At 42.0% G+C, this 23609-nt stretch overlaps 1 protein-coding gene across 1 annotated transcript in view; it reads left to right on the forward strand.

Moving 5' to 3' along the window:
- Nucleotides 1–23609, forward strand: part of Morc1 (MORC family CW-type zinc finger 1) — a 165167-nt gene that overhangs the window by 129254 nt on the left and 12304 nt on the right. Inside the window, exons 20-23 of the mRNA XM_036203849.1 lie at nucleotides 2134–2238; nucleotides 19810–19879; nucleotides 22040–22110; nucleotides 23446–23450. Coding sequence (XP_036059742.1) covers nucleotides 2134–2238; nucleotides 19810–19879; nucleotides 22040–22110; nucleotides 23446–23450 — 251 coding nt within the window. The remainder of the gene's footprint in view (nucleotides 1–2133; nucleotides 2239–19809; nucleotides 19880–22039; nucleotides 22111–23445; nucleotides 23451–23609) is intronic.

Here is a 23609-nt window from a genome sequence, read left to right on the forward strand (position 1 = left end):
TCTTTTCTCTTACTCACAAAATGTTTAATAATCTCCTTGTTCTGGAAATAGCATCTGGTAAAGGTTTTGGCTTCATTTTCACATTTTTAGCTCACTCTAATTATGGGATGTACATTGCAACCTGTGTTTGCTGGATAGAGACCCCATTTCTATTTTTTCCCATGAATTATCTATTTTGGAAGAAAAGTTCGACTGCTAATATCAGCACAATGTAGAGGATACAGCCAAGTGATGGTGCCCCAAAGAATACCTGGCTGGGAAAAGGTCTTAGGTTTGTGGCGTGAAAACCACATATTTTAGATCTTAAATGTAGAGATGAACTTAAATGTACATGTATGTAAAGCTAACATGAACTGAATGTATTTACCTACTGTTTGTATATGCACAAACACTTCTGTAGCTTTACATAGCGTGTGTGTGTGTGTGTGTGTGTGTGTGTGTGTGTGTGTGTGCGCGCGCGCGCGCGTGTGTATAATCTATTCTGTATAATCTTCTGGTGGACCTTTCAGCATATGTACACGTGTCTCCCCCCTCATCCAACTTAGAATAGAACAGTTTAATTCTTTGACAGACAGATGTGAACTGCGACTGTGGCAGCTGCTTAGGGTTTTTATTGTCCTCCTATTGTTTTGAGACAGTTTTACTGTGTTTCCCAGGCTTTTCTCCCTCTTCAGCCTCCACAGTAGCTGGAACTAGATTGAGATGCTACTCTGCCTAGCATGTTGTTTATAGCATTTTCAAATTTTTATGTTTATTAGTATTCGTGTGTATGTGTATTTGTCTGTGTAGATGTATACTGTCTATGGGTGGGTATTTGCAGAGTCTAGCAGAGGATGACAGATGCCCTGGAACCGGTGTTAGGGGAAATTGTGAGCCACTGGCTTTGTGTGTTAAGAACCAAACTTTGGTGCTGGACATGAACAATAAGGATTCCTAACTGCTCAGTGTTCTCTGCAACTGACCTCATGGTGGCTGTTTATGACACAGGAACACTCATGCTTACAATGAGGAATTTAACTGAGAATGTGACAGAGATGTCTTTTCTGGGGTGGATGTGGGTGTGTCCCTGTTTTTAAGATTACATTCAATTAAAGTGATACTGAGAGAGGCAGAGCATTGGACCCATAGATGAATACAAAGTATTTTTAAGGGGACAAGCCATGATAACACGGAGGCATGGAAAAGAGCAGTGTTGGCAGCCATTGAAATGGGGGGTTCCAGAGCGCAATTGGCCCGTGGAGAGGAACATGAGTTCATCTTAAAATGGGCGACTTCCAAGGAAAGGCGTCCAATACCGAGACCCTAGATTTGGAGTTGAGCTCTAATCAGGACTCATGAGCTTGGGAAGTGCTGACACATTTGAGTGTGCATGGGGGTGAAGGGTATGTGCGGAGAAGGGGGACAGTCAAGGCTGGGGAGGTAACTGCCCAGACTGTGGAGGACTTGCTAGACCCAGGAGAAGGGAAAGTAGGAATATGTTTTATCTTTAAAGCCAAGTGGGGAATAAGGAGATTCAAAAAAGAGCTGGGCAAGAGAGCTAAATTCCATAGGTCTGAAGAGTGTTCTTTGACTTAGCCAAATTTAGAGGCGGTAGGAATGATAGGCGGAAGCCTTGTTGTTGCTGCTGCTGGTGGTGAAGAGGGCAGAAGCCAGATTGGGACCTGTTGGCAGATGGAGAATCATCAAATGGAGGCAGGATGTATGTCAGCTCTCGAAAACTAAGTTATTTTGATTTGGGAAGACATTTTATTTATGGAAATCAAATGTGGGGTAAACCAGTAAGGAGATCATTAAATTCTTTTTATTTAAAACAAAGGTAGTTTTTCTTTTTTTTGTAAAATTGTTAGGTGTTGTTAGTTGATCTTTACATGTACTTGTTGAATGATGTTTTTCTTTCATGGTCTATTTATGTAGATTTTCCTTGTGTGATTCTCTTGCCTCTGCCTTCTAGGGGCTGGGTTTATAGGTCTCTGTTTCCAGACCTGGCCAGTCATGTATTTTTGAGGGCAAAGATCAGTTGAATTTTCCTTGAATTATCCTACAGTTAATATGGTCTCTGTGAAATAGTTAAAGTGGCTTAATGTATACCATTGATTGGTTCTAATGCTTGCATAATTTTTGTTACTATTTTAGGTCTCTTCATGGGAAACAAAGAAGAAGCAGAGTGAGAACCTTGTACAGGAATGCAAGGCATCCCCTGAAGTTGAAACCAGCAGCAGAGATCCAACTGAAATCCTGGTAAGACTAACTTCACTGATGAATTGCCCCTTAAGGCAGTTTCACATTCATAAAAATGGAAGGGTCTGCTAGATCTGGGTAGATGAAACATACAGTTCAGTCACTTGAAGATGAAGGAGCATGTCCTAGAGATGTTAGCTGTTACATGTGACTGCATGAACCAGTAAATACATAACTAAACTTTAGCCCATGACCCCTTTCTTCTTAGTTACCAGACTGAGAGAATTTTGACATATGTGTAAAGGTATAAAAATTGTACATATAATTTGAAGAGCATATCAGAGCCTCAAGCCCCAATCCAAATCATAAGCAGTTTTAAATATGGACTCATCAGAAATTCTAATTCTTTTTTTGATGTTTTTGGTCTTATTTGTTTACTGCCTATCTGTCTGTCTGTCTATTTTGTGGTGCTAGGGACCACTAAGTTACAACATCAGGACCTGCAGTATTATTTTGAACTTACTTAAATGAGGTGGCTCCCAAAAACCTCCTGGAGAAATCTCTTCAGGAAACATGGGCATACTTTCTAGTCACTCCACTAGATAATGTATCATCATTTTGACTGACGGTTGGTATCAAACAGCTATGTATCTTGTAACTGTGGGATCTCTTTGATTTCACTAAGCCAAGTGTGGCAAACCCTTGTTATTCAGGATTGATTCAAGAACTGGCCAAGCCATTGACTCTTCACCCTGTTAAAGACATTGTCCATATGTTATATAGCATTCCTTTATATTCATGAATTGTTTAAATTGTACTTGGTCCAATGGGGAACATATTTCTTCTGACTTTATGTCCCTTCATGAGAACATCATTGAAGCAAGGCACACAACAGGGCCATAGGGAGATTTTATTTAGAAAAATAGAGAGCCGGGCAGTGGTGGCGCATGCCTTTGATCCCAGTACTCGAGAGGCAGAGCTAGGTGGATCTCTGTGCGTTCGAGGCCAGCCTGGTCTACAGAGTGAGATCCAGGACAGGCACCAAAACTACACAGAGAAACCCTGTCTCGAAAACAAAAACAAAAACAAAAAAAACAAAAAAAAAAGAAAGAAAAGAAAAATAAATAGATATGGAAAATTTCAAATGAAGTTCCATCAGTTCCCATGTGCCCATTTCCCACCCCCAGCTATGATCACCTTGGCCATTCTGCTTTCTCCTATTTGTGTCTAGTCCCTGATACTTCCAGGCATCACACCAAGCACATTGCAATTGTCTTAAGCCATTAGAAAAAAGAAAGAAAACACATTGAAAGGGAATAATTTATGTATAGGAACAGGAAAAAAAAAAACAGAACAAACAAACAAAACCTTTTACTATCAATGATAAGGCATACCAAAATCCAGGACATCTAGAGAGTAAGCATTAAAGCATTTTCAAAGTTAGAAAAGAGGTCAGACTCTAACTGGAAGCTGTAAAGTATGGGAGGACTACAAGCAGTGTTTTAACCACAGACCTCTGTGATGCAGTTTGACACAGCGGCACCTGTGACTGTTAGGGGGTCACTGCTTGTTTTGCAGAGACACCAATGTCTGTAGCTGGAGAGCTTCTCTCCAGGTGCCACCAAGCCCCTGGCAGTCCCCCAACCCACGTATAAAATAATCATACAGACATTTACATTATTTAAACTGCTTGGCCATTAGCTCAGGCCTACCATTATCTAGCTTTTACTCTTATATTTAGCCCATTTCTATTAATCTATACTTTGCCACGTGGCTTGTGGCTTACCAGTGTCTTTACACCTTGCTTCTCATGGTGGCGGCTGGCAGTGTCTTCTTCCACCCATCCTTCCACCTCCCAGAATTCTCTTCTCTCTTGTCCCACCTATACTTCCTACCTGGCCACTGGCCAATCAGAACTTTATTTACACAGAGTGATATCCACAGCACTTCCCCTTTTCTTTCTTTTTTTTTTTAAAGGAAGGTTTTAACTTTTACATAGTACAATTACATATAACAAAACAATCATCAAGCAAGAATTACAGTTACAATATTAAAGAAGATATCCTATCTCTCTTATATTTGTGAGTCTAAGGTTTTATATCTAACTTATCTTTTATCATAACTGAGGAAATTATAACTATCTAGTCTTCAACCACATCAAAGACCTCAGAAGGATATAATATTACCTGAGAACCGGGAGAAGGATGTAAGCATTTTTTAGGAGTCTTGCAAGAGTAGACAGAGACAGCTGGCAGCCTGGACAGTCACCTAATGTTCCTTCGTAAAGTTGGGGCATTTGTCTTCAGCCCACAGGGCTAGAGTCTCTCAGTCACTTCTCTCAGTGTCCTGTAGAATGTCTGGCAGTTTTCTCTGCGAAGCAGGAACCTGAAGGACCATTTTGTCAAGCAAAGTTTAGTGGTCACCTTTCTATGGGTCCTGCATGTCCAGGTGATCGAGCAGTCCAGGCAAGAACAGTTTCTTGCCCAAATGGCTATTTTTGCCAAGGTGAAGATAAACTCCATATGAAGTGTCTTCAGTGCCCATCCTCCTCTCTGAAGTAAAATGGTGCTGCCAGGAGTAGACATGTTTCATTGTCTAGAAAGTCTAAATTTTAAAAATATTTTAAATGCCATATTCTGTAGGTCTTTGAAGTATTTGAAGATTACCTATCTATCTGAAATATCTCTGTGTATATCTAGAAGACTTAAGTAACATGGCTACGAGTATGATTATCATAGATGACTAATTATTAATCTATTTTTAATTATCCATTACAATTTAAAATGAGCTATACAGACATAATACCTTAAACACGAGTAGAAATATGTACATAGTATAACAAAATTAACTTTAAGTTTGTATCAATAGACTAAAGTCTATACCAATGTAAAACATTTTAAACAAGTTGTTGCTCTTTAGAAGTAAGTTCCTTAATCTACACTTTTATCCTATTATATATGTATCATATTCCCTTTTCTTCTTTAGAAAGAGATCACATTTATAATCAACCTGCTTTAAAGAAAAATATTGGTTTTTCTCTGTCCCACACCAGAGGGCTCTTCTGATTTGGGACACAAGAATCTCTTAACCTTTTCTTTTAACAATGTGCTTGGGTTTAGAGAAGGAGTGAGCCAATTCCACCTCCAAAGCCAGCTGGGAATTTGGGCGTAGTTTTTCTTACTACTTCCTGCTGGAGGGGAGTGCTGTATCTTATGGGGACACAAAGAAAATTTTAGGATTATGGAGTAGTCCATGAGGGTAAACCTCTGAGCCAGTTGCCTTGAAACCATTCTGGATGTCAGATCATCTGGGCCATGGTGTCATCAGAGACCTTTCAGGTGGTCTTGGCTGATCAAACCTGATGTATCTTAATCTGGAACAAATCCACAGCCTCTGACTTTCTGTGGAAACAAAAGCAGAGACTCCTTTCCAAAGCAACACATCCTTAGATCCAAATTTTGAAGTCAAGGTACCTTTAAAATTTACATATTTGTTTAACTCAACAGCTTTTATGATCAAATCTTTTTCTGCAGTTAAAAATCCCAAAGACAACATAAACCAGATTCTCTGTGTAATATCCATCTTTGTAAGACTGAAATGCTGCTGTGGCTGCTGGCTCCGCCCACCTCAGCTTCCCAACATGGCGGTGGTACAGTTTACCACCAGCTCTGGGTCTGGAGCCATGTGTACCATCAACTATCAGAAGCAGTTCTATCAAAGCAATTCATAGCCCAGAAACATTTTGTTGTTGTTGTTTTTTAACTAGCAAAGGCTAAATCTACATGCAGCAGAGTAAAGTGCTGCATGTAGACTCCTCATTCCCGCCACACTGCAGGTCAGACGCACATGCCAGGAACCTGCCATAGTAGCTCAAACCGGCAGGCTGCCGCTAACTTGAGAGAGACAACTAGGAAGCTGTTTTTAGCTCTTAGAATCTTTTTTCTCAGGTTTTAGGTGGAAACTCTTGCCAACACGTTGGGCGCCATTTGTAGCTGGAGAGCTTCTCTCCAGGTGTCACCAAGCCCCCGGCAGTCCCCCAACCCACGTATAAAATAATCATACAGACATTTATATTATTTAAACTGCTTGGCCATTAGCTCAGGCCTACCATTATCTAGCTTTTACTCTTATATTTAGCCCATTTCTATTAATCTATACTTTGCCACGTGGCTTGTGGCTTACCAGTGTCTTTACACGTTGCTTCTCATGGTGGCGGCTGGCAGTGTCTTCTTCTGGCCAATCGGAACTTTATTTACACAGAGTGATATCCACAGCAAACGTCTTCATCTGCTTTTCCTAGAGTTGTTACGTTGTCACCTTTCTAAGCTGTGCACCAGGTTTTAGTAAGTCCTTATTCACAAATGAGCTGTGTTGCCTTTGTGTGGTCTGTCTGTCCAGGTCTGCTGCTTTTGTGGGTGTGGGCATGGTAGGTGTGATGATGTGATCTTAGCAGGGCATTTGTTTTCACACTCATATAACTAATTAATGTACATAAGTGTGCCTTAGTGAGATGAACATTCATTTCTGTTTGGCCATAGTTGGAATAATTCAACTAGGAAATAATTACCTATAAATGCTTATCTGTCTGTACTTTCTGAAAGTAAAGAGAGAGAGAAAAAAAAAAAAAAAACAAGATTCTTAACCCCTAAGATCCTTCACAGTTATATTTTAATTATTATGTATACGTGTGAATGTGATGTAGTGGATGTGTATGTCTGTGTGTATGTGTGTGCACTTGTGTGCACACACACGTGTTTAAGTTTGTTTCATCTGGATTGTTTGTTGAATACACACACACACACACACACACACGTGTATAAGTTTGTTTCATCTGGATTGTTGAATATAAAGGGGGAAAGTAGTCAGTGCTACCAGCGGTGGTATAGAAATTGTTGCCTAAGGAAGAAAAATTAGCTATAACCCAAGACACCCACCCCCATGCTACTATTTATTATTTTGGTGAGCTTAATTGGGTGTGGGACTTAGGGCCTTATTCTCTCCTATACTAGACTCAGAATGGTGGTGTGTTCAGTTCCCACAGAAAGGCCTTACTTAGTGCCTGGCTGTGCTCTCTTGTTCTAGTTAATGCTGTCTGGGGAACAATTTCATTAGGATTAGCTTATTTTTCCTTGACTGTGTTAATAGTGGCTACCCACCTACCTTTAGAAAAGATGAACATGTGCACATGTTCACATTAAGGCAGTTAATTTCCCTCCTTTCTGACTTTGGGTACCTCACTGCCTCTGTATGGATAGTTGTCCAAGTTCAAGTGAAACAGTGATAGCCTCACTTACCCTTCCCATTCCCATTTGGGTTCACATTGCTTATTATTTCATGTTGCTTATTATTTCATCCATGGATTCGTTTTTTTCTCCCAAATCTCCTCGATGCTGTGGCTCAATATCCTAACAGTTTCATCTGTTATCCTAAGTTCTTCCTCTTTCCTTCCCCAAACTCTTTTTTTTTCCTTTTCTTTTTTTAATTAAAAATGGATTTTTCCCACCCAATCTATTCTGATTATGGTTTTCCCTCTCTCAACTCCTCCCAGTTCCTCCCCACTTCCCCTCCCACCTCCCCTCCCATCTAGATCCACATCTAGATCTATCTCTTTCTATCTGCAGTTAGAAAGCAAACGGGCGTCTAAGGAATAATGATAAGACAAAAATAAGATAAAACAAAACAAACTGGAATAGGACTAAACAAACCAGCAGAAGAAAAAGAGCCAAAGAAAAAGCATGGGAACACAGATAGACATAGAGACACACACATTTGCACACACAGGAATCCCTTGAAAACACAAAACCAGAAGCCATGATGTATACACAAAGGATCTGTAAGGGTTTTTTTTGGTTGTTGTTTTTTTTTTTTTTTTTTTTTTTTTTTTTAAGCTCTGACACAACATTATGAGACAGAGAACTTATAAAGACGCTGTGGAGCTTGTGTTCTGTTGCCATCTACTGTTGGCCATGATGGGCCCTGTGCTGAAGAGTGATTTTCAATGTCTTCCTTTTCTTATGTGTCACACATGTCACATACTCCCAAGGTCTTGGGCTCATTTGCCTCGTCTGCAGTTGCTTCTGGCTGTGTAGACAGTTGTCACTGCCCCAGCATTGCTTTTAAGTGTTGATATTAATTTATGACTGGCCTTTCAGCCAGTGTAGGCCATTCATTTTCTGAGACCATGCAATCAAAGTGTTCTTGGTTAGACCTTGCACATCATTCAGCGCCATGTAAGTTCCCAACTGGGACTTAGTAAGTTTAAGGCACTTTCTAGATACTAAAACAAAACAAAACAAAACAAAAACTCCAGTGAAAATAATGAGGAGTTTTTCAAAAGACATCTTAATCATCTTTTGTATGTGCTGGTTAGCCTCCCAGTCAGATTCTGTCCAAACTTCAGCAAACTTCAATCATTATTCTCCACAATTCTATTAGCCCAGGAATCATCTTCCAACAATGTAGGGAAACTAGTGTGATCCAAATTTATCATCTCTGTCCCTACACAGCTGAATTGTTCTCATATTCTGGTGTGCGTGTGCGTGTGCGTGTGCGTGTGCGTGTGCGTGTGCGTGTGCGTGTGTGTGTGTGTGTGTGTGTGTGTGTAGGGCAAGGCATGTGGGTGGTAGGTCTGAGTGTGGGCTCATCTGAATGTCTTTCCTGTGTCAGTTCCCTTTTCTGTGTGGCCAAGATGACACTTGAGGCTTGTTCTTCTCCTGTGTCATTTCATCTACTCTTGGTGTTCTGAGGAGGAGTGTTTTCATTCACACCTCACAGATGAGGAAGAGAAGGTTTCCCACAGTCACACTGCTGGAGGTGGTCACACTGATCCCCAGCTGTCCGACCACAGCTCCTTCTTCTTTAAGGGCTCACTGTGGCCTTTCCTTTTCTCTGTCATCACCGTAACTGTGGTAACTGATCAGTTGTCAAAGCAGCCTCTTCCACTTAGACCAGCTGAGACATGCCAACCTTCCTCACTTAAACATGAGAATTCCAAGAAATACCCATGCAGAATATTGGTTGACATCTAAGAATTTTGGGCTAGATGGCTTCCAAAGTTGTATAGATGAACATCTACTGTAGGCAGGAGTTTCTGTACCACCTGGTCCCTGGAACCTCTGTCTGTTCAGTGCCAAATAAACAGACAGAGGTTTGTATTAATTACAAGCTGTTTGGTCTATGGCTCAGGCTTCTTGCTAGCTAGCTCTTTCATCTTAATTTAACCCATTTCTATTAGTTTATGCTTTGCCATGTGGCTTCATGGTGTTACCTGTATTTCATTACATCTTGCTCTCCCAACAGCGTTCAGAGTCTCCTCTGACTCTACTTGTCTCTCTGCTTGGATTCCCCACCTGGCTCTATTCTGCTTTGCCGTAGGCTGTAGTAGCTTCTTTATTAACCAATGGTTGCAACACATTCACAGTGTATAGAAAGACCATCCCACAGTAGTCTACAGGCCAGAGACTTGAATCAATTTTAAGAGCCCAAACCATCTAAAACTGGTGTACACACACACACACACACACACACACACACACACACACACACACACAGAGACAGAGAGAGAGACAGAGAGATATGAAATCTTGCCATTGGCAGCAACATGCATAGAACTGGAGGATATAGAATGATGTGGAACACACCAGGCCCCAAAGACAAACTATACGTGTCCACACTCATTTCTGGAAGCTGAAAAAGTTGACTTCATAAATGTCAGTACAGATAGGAAGGGTAGAAGGATAGAAAAGGAGTGAATGATGGCTACTAAAACACATTTCCAAAAGGAGAAATGGTCTTAGGTTACATAATGCAAAAGGGAATGATTGTCCACAACAATTACTCATGCTATAATTTAAAATAATTGCACAAGAGTTCAGAAGTTACCAACCCAGAATATTTGAGGAGATGGAAATGCTAATTGCCATGAAGTACCAGTCCACATTGTATACGTGTATTGAACTTCAGTACTGTACCTGTAGGTAAGTACAAGTACTTAAATGCCTAATAAAGACTTTTAATGACCAACCCACGGGTCTGGAGAGATGACCTAGCACTTGCTGCTCCTGCAGAGGATGAAAATTTAATTCCCATCACCCACATCCATTGTGAGCTGCCCACAACTCCAGTTCCAGAGAATCTGACAACCTTCTTCTGGCCTCAATGATCACACACACATGCAGCATACTCATCTACATAAATAAAAATAAATGTTTAAAAAATTTAATTCAGCTGGGTGGTGGTGGTGCATGCCTTTTATCCGAGCACTTGGGAAGCAGAGCCAGGTGGATCTCTGTGAGTTCGAGGCCAGCCTGGGCTACAGAGCGAGATCCAGGACAGGCACCAAAACTACACAGAGAAACCCTGTCTTGAAAAATAAAATTTAATCCAGCATTGACTCCATGCTCAGATTAATACAAATCTCCTTAAGCTTGTCTCTCTCCTTGTCCTCCCTACATCTGACCTGAACAATATACTTGTTTTTGTCTTAGGACTCAGCTCTTCTAGTTAACCTGGACTCGTATTACAGTCGTCTTATAGATACTGTAAGAGCATTGCTCTCTGGGCAGCCCCTCAGCTCAGCTCTAAGGAAGATGGGAGTCTTGTTTTGCTTGTTTTGGAATGTGATTGTGACCATAGACTTGCTACTACCTTTCCCCATGACCTGGTGTTGTCTTGCCTTGGGCTTTGAGAAAATTCATTATTTTCTCACCTCTGTGGATGAATGCTTGATATTTTGACTTGTTTTCCAGCATGATGTGTAAAGCTCTAGTGTGGCCTGCTTTTCCCCAGTTGTGAAAGACGTAGCAGCTCTTTCCTCTCATCTCTTATAAGTATGCCAATTTTTGTCAGTAGAACCAGCATCTGCAGAAGCACTGTTGTATCTCCCTGTTACTGCTCAGCATCTTGCAGCTCTGCCAAGGACTTGGCTAAATTGAAGTAAAAGCTCTTGTACATTGCTGTGTGATAAACTGGCAGTCTGACTCCGGACTCCCACCAAAACTTTGAGACTTGGGTTCCATACCCAAGAACTGGGACTGGACGTGTTTCATCAGTATCCCCAGGCCCCACCACCACACTCAAAAGTGAGGCAGCCTGAGAGGCTATTACAGCATCGTGCATAACAGAAGCATTATAAATCAAAGGAAGCAGTGGACAGAGAGTAGCAAGCAGCCTGTCAAAGAGTCAAGAGTTCTTTCAAGCCATGTCGCCAGATGAAATATATGAAGCAACTACAGACACTCCTCCCGAGAGGCTCTTGGGTTAACGCCAGCGGCATAACAGGTTGTCAGACCCCAACAGATGATTACAAACACAAATGATCAATTTGCAAATCTCCAAATTTGAGGAATTGGGTAAGAATAATTTTCTGAAACTCAAGTACGTGAGACAGAAGCACAGACTTGGACTATGCATATGCATGCCTTAACTCACCTTTCTGGGCTACACATTCCAAATTCCTGAAGACATTTTCTGATTATAGTAGGAATCGATGCGTGTTCTTTTCTTGGATCTGTTTCCATCTGTATTAATCTTCAATTACTAGTCTGAATGTATGTGGTAAATGTAATGTGCTAAAACATGAGGCCCAAGGTAAGATAACACCAGGTCATGGGGAAAAGTATCCACTAAGTGTACTCAGAACAGAGTTCGACACAGTTTGGGGCCCAAGAAGGATCTGTGAATAAAGCAACCAGTGAATGGAGGTATCTCTGTGTGTCAGAGCCAAGCCGAGCCTCATGGTGATACCTGGTTTGCTCTTGATTTTTAGTCATTCTTTCTGAGGGGCTGCTGTGTGCTCCCTGGAAGCACCACGGCTGTCTGAATTCTTAGGATCAGTGACAGAGCTCCCGTGTAGAAACTGACAAACACTGGGTGAGCTGACAAAATGTCAGTCCAGACTTTGTTGATGGTAGTTAAAATCCAACCCAGAGGACAACCCCAAATAGCTCAACTAAATGTTGAGCATCAGTGTTAGATGATAAAGAGCTTAAAAGGTGACTGTATCCCAAATCAAATAAAGAAAAAAGAGTAGCAAAGAGTCCCTGCCTAATGAGTCCCTGACTGTGTTGTATTCACCCTGGTCCTTGTTCTGAATCCTCCCAAGTTTTCCTAAGAAACTGCATTGGTATTGCAGTCATATACATAGAATGCTATGATGACAAGATTTTAAAACATTGAAATTGCCTGCATTTCAAAAGAAGACCATTTCTTAATCCACCTTTCTGGTTGCCTTCCCATGAGCCTAAAAAGGACTAGGTTTGTTTCTAATACTTCTAAACCATTCCTTAGGAAACCTTTCATGAGATACAGTCCAGAGGTACCCAAGGGCTTCGAGGAAAATTATCGACAGTCAGCCCCTCCTGATTCATCCATCAGCACACAGCAGACTGGGCAGATGGCCACAAGATGAATGGGAAACACACAGAGGAGCATCTCATGGTTGACTTAGACTGCAGCTAAATAGTAGATGTTTAATGGCAACTTTAAATTGATTTGTAGTTTTGCTAAGTGGAAATATTTCCTTTATTTCTTCATACAGTTCTCAGTATTTTCTGGTAGACTTAGTTTTTTTTTTTTTTTCAGAGGGAGAAATCAACCAAATTGTGAGTTCTGCTTTGAAATATCATGGCCAGAATTAAAAGTGTATGAATGATAATTAATAATAACAACAACGAATCAAGTCTGCTGTATGGTCCAGTGTTTCCCAAGTCATAGTTGCCTGGCTACAAATGATAGTAGCCGTAATATCTTCATAGTAGCTGTTGAGAAAGAGGACTGAGTGCTGGAGAAGTGGAAAAGACATTTTGAAGGAGCAAGACTTATGTTTGTCTTTTAAAATTGATACAAGTTTTAAGAAAGCTAAATGAGGGGGCATTGCTGGTAGACTCTCCATATTGGCAGAGTTGTCAAAGCAGGACTTTCTGTGATGCTTCTAGGGAATTCCTGGCTGAACCTTAGGTTATAACAGAAATGTTTTCTATAAGAAAATGAAATATGACCCATTATCTCAGAATCACATTGAAAAGGCTTTGGGAAGTTACAGACTTTATGCTTGAAATGGTAAGGAGGCAGATCCTGCAGGAAATTTTCATTGTGCTTTTGTTAACCATGGAGATTTTGTTTCAAACACCTTATTTGACAGTGATAATGACTGAATTGGAAATAGAAGGCATTAAAGAAACAACAAATAAAAATACAAGTAGGGGGCTGGAGAGATGGCTCAGCGGTTAAGAGCACTGACTGTTATTCCAGAGGTCCTGAGTTCAATTCCCAGCACCCACATAGTGGCTCACAACCATCTGTAATGAGATCTAGCGCCCTCTTCTGGACTGCAGGCAGAACATTGTATACATAAATAAACCTTTATATTATAAAAAAAAAATACAAGTAGGATTCCACTACCTGAAACACAAGGAAGATGACATAAAAATGTTTGGAAGAAAAATCGCACATTGTGGTAAAGAGTATGAAAGACTAGATGATAAAATCAGTGTTGAGACAAATGTGTACCATAAATGAGAAAGGAACAGATCACCAGAGGAATCTACTCGGTGGCCATTGATAACCCTGAGGGTTTGAGGTATCAACAAGACATTTATATTGAAATGTTGTGGGGTCAGTTGTGTAGGTGAGGAGGCACAGTAAAGAAACTGCCAACAGACTGCTCCATGGTAAGGGAACAGTTTTTACTGTAGCTGTGAGAGAGAACAGCCAGAGGCATGTGGAAGAGTCTAGAGCAGAGACAGAAGTCAACTGGTCATGGCCAGGGCTCGGGAAGCAGGAGAGAATAACGGAGATAATGCCAAGAGAGTGAGAAAGAGTAAGTGCCAGGATTGTAGAGAGTAGTGGGTTAAAAGGAGGTGAGTCCCTGTGGGGAGAGAAGGGCCAGGAGGCTCGCCTATGGACTTTGAAATTTATGACAAGTGCTTGTGAGTAGGAACTGAGGGAGCCTGAGATGGCATGGGCTTTTCTATGCAGCCACAGGTATATGTCAATGGAGAGCCATATGTCCCTTCTGGCAGAGATAAGGGAAATGACTTCTTTTGGCAAATGGGAACCAGTTTTATAAGTTCCCAAGGAATGCTGGCTTTTAGCTAACCACCAGAAATCTTACAGTCTAGCTTGAGCTCATTTCTGGATACACGGATTGTCTTTTTGGAGTTTGGGGAGTTAAGAGTTTCCCTTGGACCTGACAAGTTGGAAATATCTAGAGCAGATGTGAGCGGTGAGCGGTGATGATGCTGATTAAGCCACTGTTTACGGAAGACACGGTAGCTTATCCCTCTGCAGTTTGAATTGGTGCATTGCAAGACTGAGGGTAGAGTGGAATCACGTGCCCAGGGATCGTTGAGGCATAGAACCTACGGGAATGAGAGGAGGAGAGGATTCCAGGAGAATGCTCATGTTCCTTTGACTCTGTAAGGGATGCCACCAGGCAACCATGCAGCGACAGGTGGAAGATGCCCGGGCTCTTCCTTAGTGTTTAGACCCTGCACGCACCACACGGCCAGCCCTGCTGAGTCAGGCTTTTTGTTGTAGTTGCCATTTTTCTGCCTCCACCGTGACCACTCTGGCCAACACCATCTCTTTGATAGCAACTGTGGAAGCCTCATTAACGGTCTCAATATTCCTCTGGCATCCACAGTCTAAAGCTCCAAGTGTCCCGTGTGAAGTGTAAGTCACGTTAAGCTATTCTCCTGTCCTGACTTTTCTAATAGCTCCTTCTTGTTCGACAAAATTCAGTGTCCTTGCTGTGGCCCCAGAGCCCTAGATGACCTGAGCGAGCATGTTTCGAGTTCTCAACACCTTTGCTCAGTCCTTTCCGTGTCTTCTAACACTCCAATAAATACTAATTAAACAAAAATATAAGAATGGAACACAATGTCTTGAAACATAAGTTCTGTGAAAGAAAAAGAAAGATAAGAAGAAAATAGTGTAAACCCCAGCTTTCCCTTGTGGATTCTGATTCCCGGACTTCCTTTCTCACAAGTCGTTCCTACCACTGTCAAACAGCACACATGGCTTTTCAGTGTTTTGTGTGTTGTTTGTTATTGACCTAGAGATCGGGGACCCAGCAGAGAAGACAGTTTCGTGACAATGCTCACTCCTTGTCTTTGGGAAGGTGACATTCTGGGATGTAAGGGAGGGCACAATGAAGAAACTGCTGAACTACTGACTGCTCTGTGGGTGGAGAAGTCTATCCCAGACTGCCAAGGCTCTCTTAGGGCGGCGGGGAGGCAGGACCAGGAAAAACCATAAAGAGAGTAGAGTGAGTGTCTGGGGAGGAGAGAAGCCTGTGGACTGAAACAGCCTGAGAGCTTAGGGCAGAGCAGGAGACGAGGAGGGTCAGAATGCTAGCATGGACTTTGGCATGCACAACAGATCCATGTGAATAGGGAATCTGTAGGCAAGGTAAACTAAGGGAGTGGCTCCTTTTGGCAAACAGAAACTCATTTCACAGGTTCCTGAGTAATTCTGTGGGAGAACTTTTGCCAACCATCCTTCTATAGTCCAGCTTGAGCTGAGTTAGGACTGCCATTCTGGGGTTATTCACTGCTTTGGGGGAATTGGGGTTCCCTTTGGACCTGACATGTGGGGGCAGGGATCTGATGGTGCATAGATAGATAAGTGAATATGCTACACAGTAGGTGATGTTAAGTGCTCAGGAGAAAGTGGGCCAGGGGAGAGGGATGGGCACATCTTTGTTGGCTGTGTCAATGTGAGTTGTAATTTTAGGTAGGGTGCTCAAGGAAGGTGGCAGTGAGTGGATTCCAGAAAAAAAAAAAGGATGGATGCAGGAGGAATAAACAAGTCCTCCCCAGACACAGCAAGCCAAAGGCCCTTGAGAGCAGAGGGTGGCTGGCGTATTGGTGAGGAGATGGCTACAAAAGAGAAATGGAGGGAAGGGCCAGAGAACATGGATCAGCTGGGTCAGATTATTAGGGTCCTACATTCTTATTTCTCACCTGTTACTTTTCTTCACAGAATTTGTATACCTGATACTGAGTGTTTGTCTCTTTATTTATTAAGGATCTTTCCCATACAGTAGAGAATAGGCTGGCTACAAAAGGCAGGACTTGGGACTTCACACCACATCAGGGCTTGATCCACATTACAAACTCAACTCCAGTGGGAAATGAATGTGTGATGGGGTGGACGAGCCTATAACAACAACAACAAAAAAGTTAACTGTGAAGAGGAAAAATGGCCAGTTGAATTTGGCAGAAGGGCATTTACTTGTCTGGTGCCTTTTTAAAGTCCTTGACAATTAAATGTACCCAGTGGGGGCAAAGGCACAAAGGAAGAGAAGGAAAGAAACCAGACAAAGTGATGCCATCCAGTTCCCGAGTTTCCTAGCAACAGGCACTGCACAGCCTGTGGTATCCCCCATTCCGCTCTGACTTAGCCCTGACTTGTTGTCTTTTTACATAGAGACTTTACAAAGTGAGCAGTTGATATTGTCACTGGCCTGCCTGACAGAAATAAATACATTCTGGAGAGACTCATGCTTCCCTCTAGGCCATCAGAAAGAACGGACTCCAGACAATTTGAATTTCCCTAGAAATCTCCTGCTGAAAAAGGAAGGAGCTAAAGTCCCGTGAATCCCTGGGGGAACTGGTCTCCTGGAGAAAGATCTAAATGTGTCAGATGCCCTTGAAGCAGAGACTGGGAGCCGAGACAGTAGTAGGCAGGGACTTGCTAGACTGTTTAGTTATACATGGTTCCTGCTTTCTGTTTTAAAGCCCACCCTTATGTCAGGACCCCAGAGATGGACTTGGCGAGTGACGAGATCTCTTTGTTCCCCTTCATAATGTGGCCACATTGAATAAATCTCCTTTTTCTATTTTCTACTTTTTAACTGTTAATTTGGCTTTTCGTTCTTTTAGATTTTTTTCCTCCCTTCCCCCCACCTCTGCCAAGGAGAGTGCTGGAAAGGCGTGGCCCACCACTCTTAGCCTAATTTGACTCTTCTAGGTGGGGTATTGAGGAGGCAAAGCGGCCAATCCTATAACAAGTTGGCCCCAAATGGAGAGGAAAGATGGCCATTCTCAGCGGCTGCTGGAGTCTACTCCAGGGACATCTTCGTATCCTTCCACTCAGTCCACAGTCTACTGCTTTCCCCCCTTTACCTGTTGAAGCAGAACCAAACAGAAACGTTCAGACTTTTCATTTGGAGTCTCCAAAAAGTCTAGCCCTTGGTAAATTTCTCCCCTTATCAGTATGCCGCAGACTTTCCTTTTCTGTTTGCTTTTGGGTTCTTTTAAGCAGTTTCAGGTTCTTTTCAACTACTTGGGGTGACTGCCATTTGATGACCAGCTTTATCATTTGGAGTTTGGTTGTGTAGGGGCTATTATTGTTCAGTAGAGAAACACAAATCTCGGTTGCATTGGGAATCTGTGCCTGAAATGTTAATACCAAAGATTCATAGAGAAAGATCACTGACTCAGATCATCTCGGCCAAATTAATTAAAGCAAGCTTTTTATTCATGTACATGAGCTGCCTCCACTTCAGGTGGGTTTTGAGAGGTCAGCAGTGGATGTAGGAAAATAAGCCAGGCATGGCAGCATATGCCTGTAGTTCTAGCACTCAGGGTCTTTGAGTTCAAGGCCAGCCTGAACCATACAGAGCAAGTTCCACAGAAAAACTCTGTCTCAAGAAACCCAAATAAACAAACAAACAAATAAATAAAATGGATGTCTGAGGGCATATGGCTTTCTAATGGAGACAGCCCTAACAATGCCCCACTCCTAGGAGAACGAATAACAGAATGAAAAAAAAAATCATTTTATGAGTCTGTGTCGAGAGCATTAACAGGAAGTGTTCGCTGCTGGGAACAGTGAAAGTTTTGTTCAGATTGGATGCTTCTCTTCGACACGGTCTTGTCAATCAATACACATGAACAGGACCATCCCACATTAGAATGAAGCCCTGGTAAATAAGGCATGCAAAATTCTTCATGCTTGTCTTCCAGTCACTGTTAACTGCCATGGAACATGTGCTATGCTACTTGTAACCTGCTCAAAAGCCATATCATCCAAACATGGAGACACTTAATATCACGTAGCTTTTCTTTATCCTTCAGAGAAAAACCATTACCTTTCTGTGATGTCAGGAATATAGAAAGGCATACATCTGAAAGTCACTTTCAAGATTTTCACAAAATGAACTTCAGAAATGTGCGTTTTCTTTTTCTTTCTTTTTTTTTTTTTTTTTTTTTTTTTTGCCCCTGTGGGGAATTCAGGTAGTTACAGTATAAGTATAGATATATTTTAAGTGGACCACAGTAGCTGAAAAGCAACTGTTTGCCCCTACCTGAGAGGCTCTTCTTTTTGTTTGAATGAAATAGGAAAGGGCAGTGATGGGCAGCTGCAGGTACTAGTTGCTAGGCTACAGGTATGCGCATCTAACCTGCTTCCAGACAGTGCAGTTTCCAAAGTGTTGTGCACTAATCCACCTTTGTTTCCTGGAAGAGGGGAGAAGGCAGCCTGACAGCCTGTCCTTGTTTGGTTAGCAGGTGTGTGTGGGTGAGGAACACAAAGGAAGCTCTCACTATGAAGAACTTTCAGGAAACAGTCTCTCCCTGTGCCTCACACCAAGTGTCTCGGTGTGCATCCAAACAAGGGCAGTGAGGGACTTTGCCTTATTTCTCCTTTCTCTAAAAGTCATTAATTTGTTTTTAAGATTTATTTATTACATATACAGTGTTCTGCCTGCATGTATCCCTGCAGGCCAGATGGGGGCACTAGATGTCATTACAGATGGTTGTGAGCCACCATGTGGTTGCTGGGAATTGAACTCAGGACCTCTGGAAGAATAGCCAGTGCTCTTAACCCCTGAGCTATCTCTCCAGCCCCAAGTCATTAATTTTTTAACTGTATACTTTTTTACCTTGATAAGGTTTATAACATACATATAGGCATCATTCTGAGTTTTTTCCCCTTCAAGGCTATACTCATATTCATCTCTCCCTTCCCCATACCCCTCATCTCATCTATGGAACTGCCTTCTGGAAGTGAAATGGAAATTTGATTTCACCGAGCCCTGTAAAAGCGATCCTGGAGAATTCCCAGTGTGGTGATGGGCATGGTTTACAAATTTAAGGAGTGTTACCAGCCTCCTCCCATCTCACATATGTCCTGCATGGAGATCTGCCTGCCTCTGCATCTGTCATACTAGAATTAAAGGTGGGGCCCACCCCACCAAGCAGCCTCCCCCAGTTTTTCTTGCACTGATGTTGAGCTCCTTCTCTGTCTCAATTGTGTGTGATGACCTTCACCCAACTACACAGGCTTCCCATTTGTTCTGGTGAATCAAATACTTACTTGCTGAAAACATTGTTACAGCCATGTACAAGATCAGTTTTGGAGATAAACAGAACTTTTAGAAAACACCCTATAGAAATAATAGGAGTGAATGTACCATTGCAAAGGCAGTAGTCATTCTGGAAGGGCACACCAGTATAACCATCTCCAGGGACCATTCACTACTTCAGAAGCTTGTGCATAGTTCGGTGCTGGTATTCTCATGGTCTCCCTTATCTGACATGGGCACTGCTTTTCAAGTCTTTGCTGGACTCTGTGCTGTGTCCTATGTGTTTGTACAGTTTTAAATGAACTTTTTTTTTTTTTCAGGTTTGGGATGAAACAAACACCAAGGTCTCATTGAAACAAGAAAGAATTGAAGTGCCTCTCACAAAGACAGGTAAGAGGAAGTAGATGCATGGAGGGGTGATGCTGTTGTAGGTGTGACCATCTTTGATGGCCTGGACAGAGACCAGAAGGTTTTCAGCAGTTTGAACTTCAATAAACTTGTCGTTCTAGAAAAAGGGGAAAGGACGGAAAGAGAATTTGCTTTTGACAGAGCAGAGAGACACCTCCTGGCTGGGAACAGTGTGCCCTGCACTGCCACACTCTCTTAGCTCCCACAGGCTTTTGAGCCAGGCCACACTGATTGTCTTTGGAATTTTGCCAACGAGATTGACATAAGGTCTATCATTTTCAAAACCTGTTTCAAAATTATAATGGTTTCCCAGTCCCCTTCCTGCATTCAAGATTTCTCTGAGACCCCTCCCAAAACTGTCTCAAGAAATATATTCATTGTTTATTTCGTGTGCATGGGATGTCATTCGTGCATTTCAGGTAAGATTCGAACTCACTCACAGCAGAAAGCTGTCATGTTCAAGCCAGCAGTAGTCTCCATGGATAGTTTTCCTGGGGAAAAAACTTTATACTTCTTTTTTTGGTCATTATTCTATAAGGTTGTTGTTTTGTACCCTGTATTTTAATAGACTATGGCAGTGAAAGTAATTTGTGTGTGTGTGTGTGTGTGTGTGTGTGTGTGTGTGTGTGTGTGTGTTTTCCAATGGAGACAGAGTCCCCTGGCTAGTCTGGAATGAGCTGTGAATCCAGGCTAGCCTCAGATTTCCAGTGATCTATCTGCCTTTGTCTCCTAAGGGATGGGACTAAAGGTGGGCACCACCACACCCAGCAACTGTCCGTATTCCAAACTAAATGTCAAAGTTTTTCCTAGTCTCCTTGGTGACCCTCAGCCATGCCTAGCACCTTATTTTTGTCCATCCACACCATCATTTTGTGGTCAGTGTCCTCAGTAACCTCTTCTTCCCCCCCCACCCCAATCCTTTGTTGCTTAGGTAACCTAATCAACTGTTTATTCACTACTTCACCTTTGAACTCATCAGTGAGGCCCTAAGAAATCACAGTTTTTCATTTTCATTTTGATTAGGATGATTTTTAGTTGTACAATCAGGACTTTTGGGGTGATAATCTCCTTACTTTTAAAGCCAACGTTTTAATTTTAATGCCAGTTTTTCCTAGATGTTTCCAACTACTCCTTTGCCATGAAGTAGGGTTCCAATTTGCGATGGAAAACTTACTTATACAATTTTGATCTTAAAATTCATATTTAACTTCAAATACGCATTCTAGGCTTGGCAAGAATGTACTGTGGAATGTTTCCAATGATTATAATTACGGACCAGGTGACTGTTGCTAAATTGTTTTACTCTGAAGACATGTCAGCAAGCCATGTGAGTGCTGCCAACCATGCACTTAGAGGACCTGTCAATCAAGCCATTGTTTCCTTTTAAGTTTTCCTTGCCAGACCTTGGTGGGTACTCAGCAGTTCCCCACCAGGTAAACCATCCTGTTGCTCTCTTCTTCTGTATGGCCTTTAGTGGCAATAAAAAAAAATGACAGTGGTTAATTCTGTGAAACAGAAGTATCAGGATAGTCATAACCAAGAATTGCAGGGGCCAGATGAGAAAAGCACACTCAGCTAGTCCATGGGCTTCAATTCCACACAGAAATTGTGGACTCCAAACAAGCCACCAGCCGCTCTCAAACTAGAATTCTGAGGTTTCCTGAGAGAGCAGATCTTCTAGAAACTGCAGGCTTCTTCCTGCTCTAGAGTTCAACTCTCTCCTGGAGATTCAGTCTTCATCCAGACTCATCAGAACTTGTTGAACAGGAATCCCAGGGAGAGAGTGGAATGTGAGAGGGAAGACAGGAGGTCGGTCATTTTAGGGGAAGGAGGAGTCAGCATGGAGCTTGAGCAGACTGTGTCACATATCCAGACACTTGTAACAAGCATAGTAAAAAAATTATAGAAAAGGGGCTGCAGATGCTTTTAGATTATTATATACACTTAGATATACTTCATTAACATGATTATAAATTACTTTCAGAATATGTTATAAATTGCCTTAAAATTGGCATAATTTGCAAATGGATGTTTAATTCATATCCACATTTTACACAGGTAGTTAATGAGCTAGCGTTTTGGTGGAGGGGACACAGTTTATTGTGTGCTCATCAGAATGATTTTGTCTGTGTTCTTTTGAAGAAAAACAAGAGCTGTGTGATGATACTCTGGTGATGAAAAGAAACCCTTCAGCCCTTAACTGGAAAAGGTGTGTATACTATTATCATACAGATTCCAAGGGAGTATAATTACGCTGCTGAAAAAGTAATTATCAGTGTGTAGCTAGAAGAAGGAAGAAAATAATAGCAACAAAGGCAATTAAGAATGACAGCAAATTTTACAATAGAGAGCCGAAAGGATAAGAAATCTTCCTTTTCTGCAAACCTTTTCATTTCTTTTGTGAGGATTTGGGGATAATGAAAGGGAGCAAACTCCACTTTCTGCTCACAATAGATAACCAACTCAAATTACTTTACTGGCACCAAAGAAGTGAGAGTCACGCACACGCACCAGGTAAGAGTGTGAAATCATAGGACTAATGTTTTTTCTCTGGGTAGCTCATTAACTTATCACCAAACATATTTGTAATTATTGCAATCTTTGCATCCTGGAATTTCCTTGACATGAGAATTCTGCCATTTGGAAAATCAACTAGATATTGTTGATGTATGTGGTGGGGTGAAAGGCTGTTTTTAAGAAATCAGGCTCTCGGGCTTCCTGCACGCACCTCAGTTCCCTTGAGGCATCCGAGGGGTTTTGCTGATTGCATATCCTGCACCCTGTGTGCTGCAGCCCTTGGAATTAGAGGCAAGGGAGACCAGTAGAGCTTTCATTTTCTGACGTTACTCCAGTGTGCATGTCCAGCTCTGCCTGGCTGCTAGAAGCCTTCCAGAGCCCTGTCGCTTTGAAGGTGAAGTTGAAATTTCTCCATGGTACAAATTGACTTTCCATTCTTACTTTTACCCTCCACTTCGTTTCCCAGGAGTTCTGAATGACTTATAATTTAGACATTCTTCCCCCTCTGCCCATGCAACTTCCTGTACTTGGATACTTGGATGTCCTCTGCCAGTCTGTGTACCATCTGCCCTGCCCTCCCATTTCAATTGGGTCTCGGGTCAATGTTCTCTTCCTTGGGGCCTCCCTGGCTCTCCTAGGCAGATGTGGGTGTCCACTACTCCTGCTGCAGTGATCAGGTGATATGACAGTCTCTCAGTTGGTTATTTACTAACATTTTACTATTTCTGTTCCAGCTTGTCCGTTTCCTCTGTTTTCCATAGAAATAAATCCTATTCCATGAACATACAGTCTACCTTTAATCTCTGTGTCTCTAGCAGCCAAAAAGATGCCAATCTATAGTGGGTACTCTATTTATTTGAATAAAAAATGGTATAGTTTTCTACTAGTGCTCTTTCCACACCTTTTTATGAATGACTTTAATATAGACTTATGTGTCAAAATGTGAGTTAAACCTTAAGATAGATCCACATACTAGATTATATGTGGGTGTTTGTTCTTGAGGTTCATTTTTAACACTGTTGACCCACCAGACTGGGTGGTGGTCAACTCTCGGGAGGCAGAGGCAGAGGCAGAGGCAGGTGGATCTCTTGAGTTCAGGGCCAGCCTGATCTACAGAGCCAGTGCCAGGATAGCCAGGGCTTCACAGATAAACTTCTTATCTCAAAACAGACACAAACACAAACCAAACCAATTA

The sequence above is a fragment of the Onychomys torridus genome, chromosome 12 (genome assembly GCF_903995425.1).
Source record: "Onychomys torridus chromosome 12, mOncTor1.1, whole genome shotgun sequence".
Lineage (NCBI taxonomy): Eukaryota > Metazoa > Chordata > Mammalia > Rodentia > Cricetidae > Onychomys > Onychomys torridus.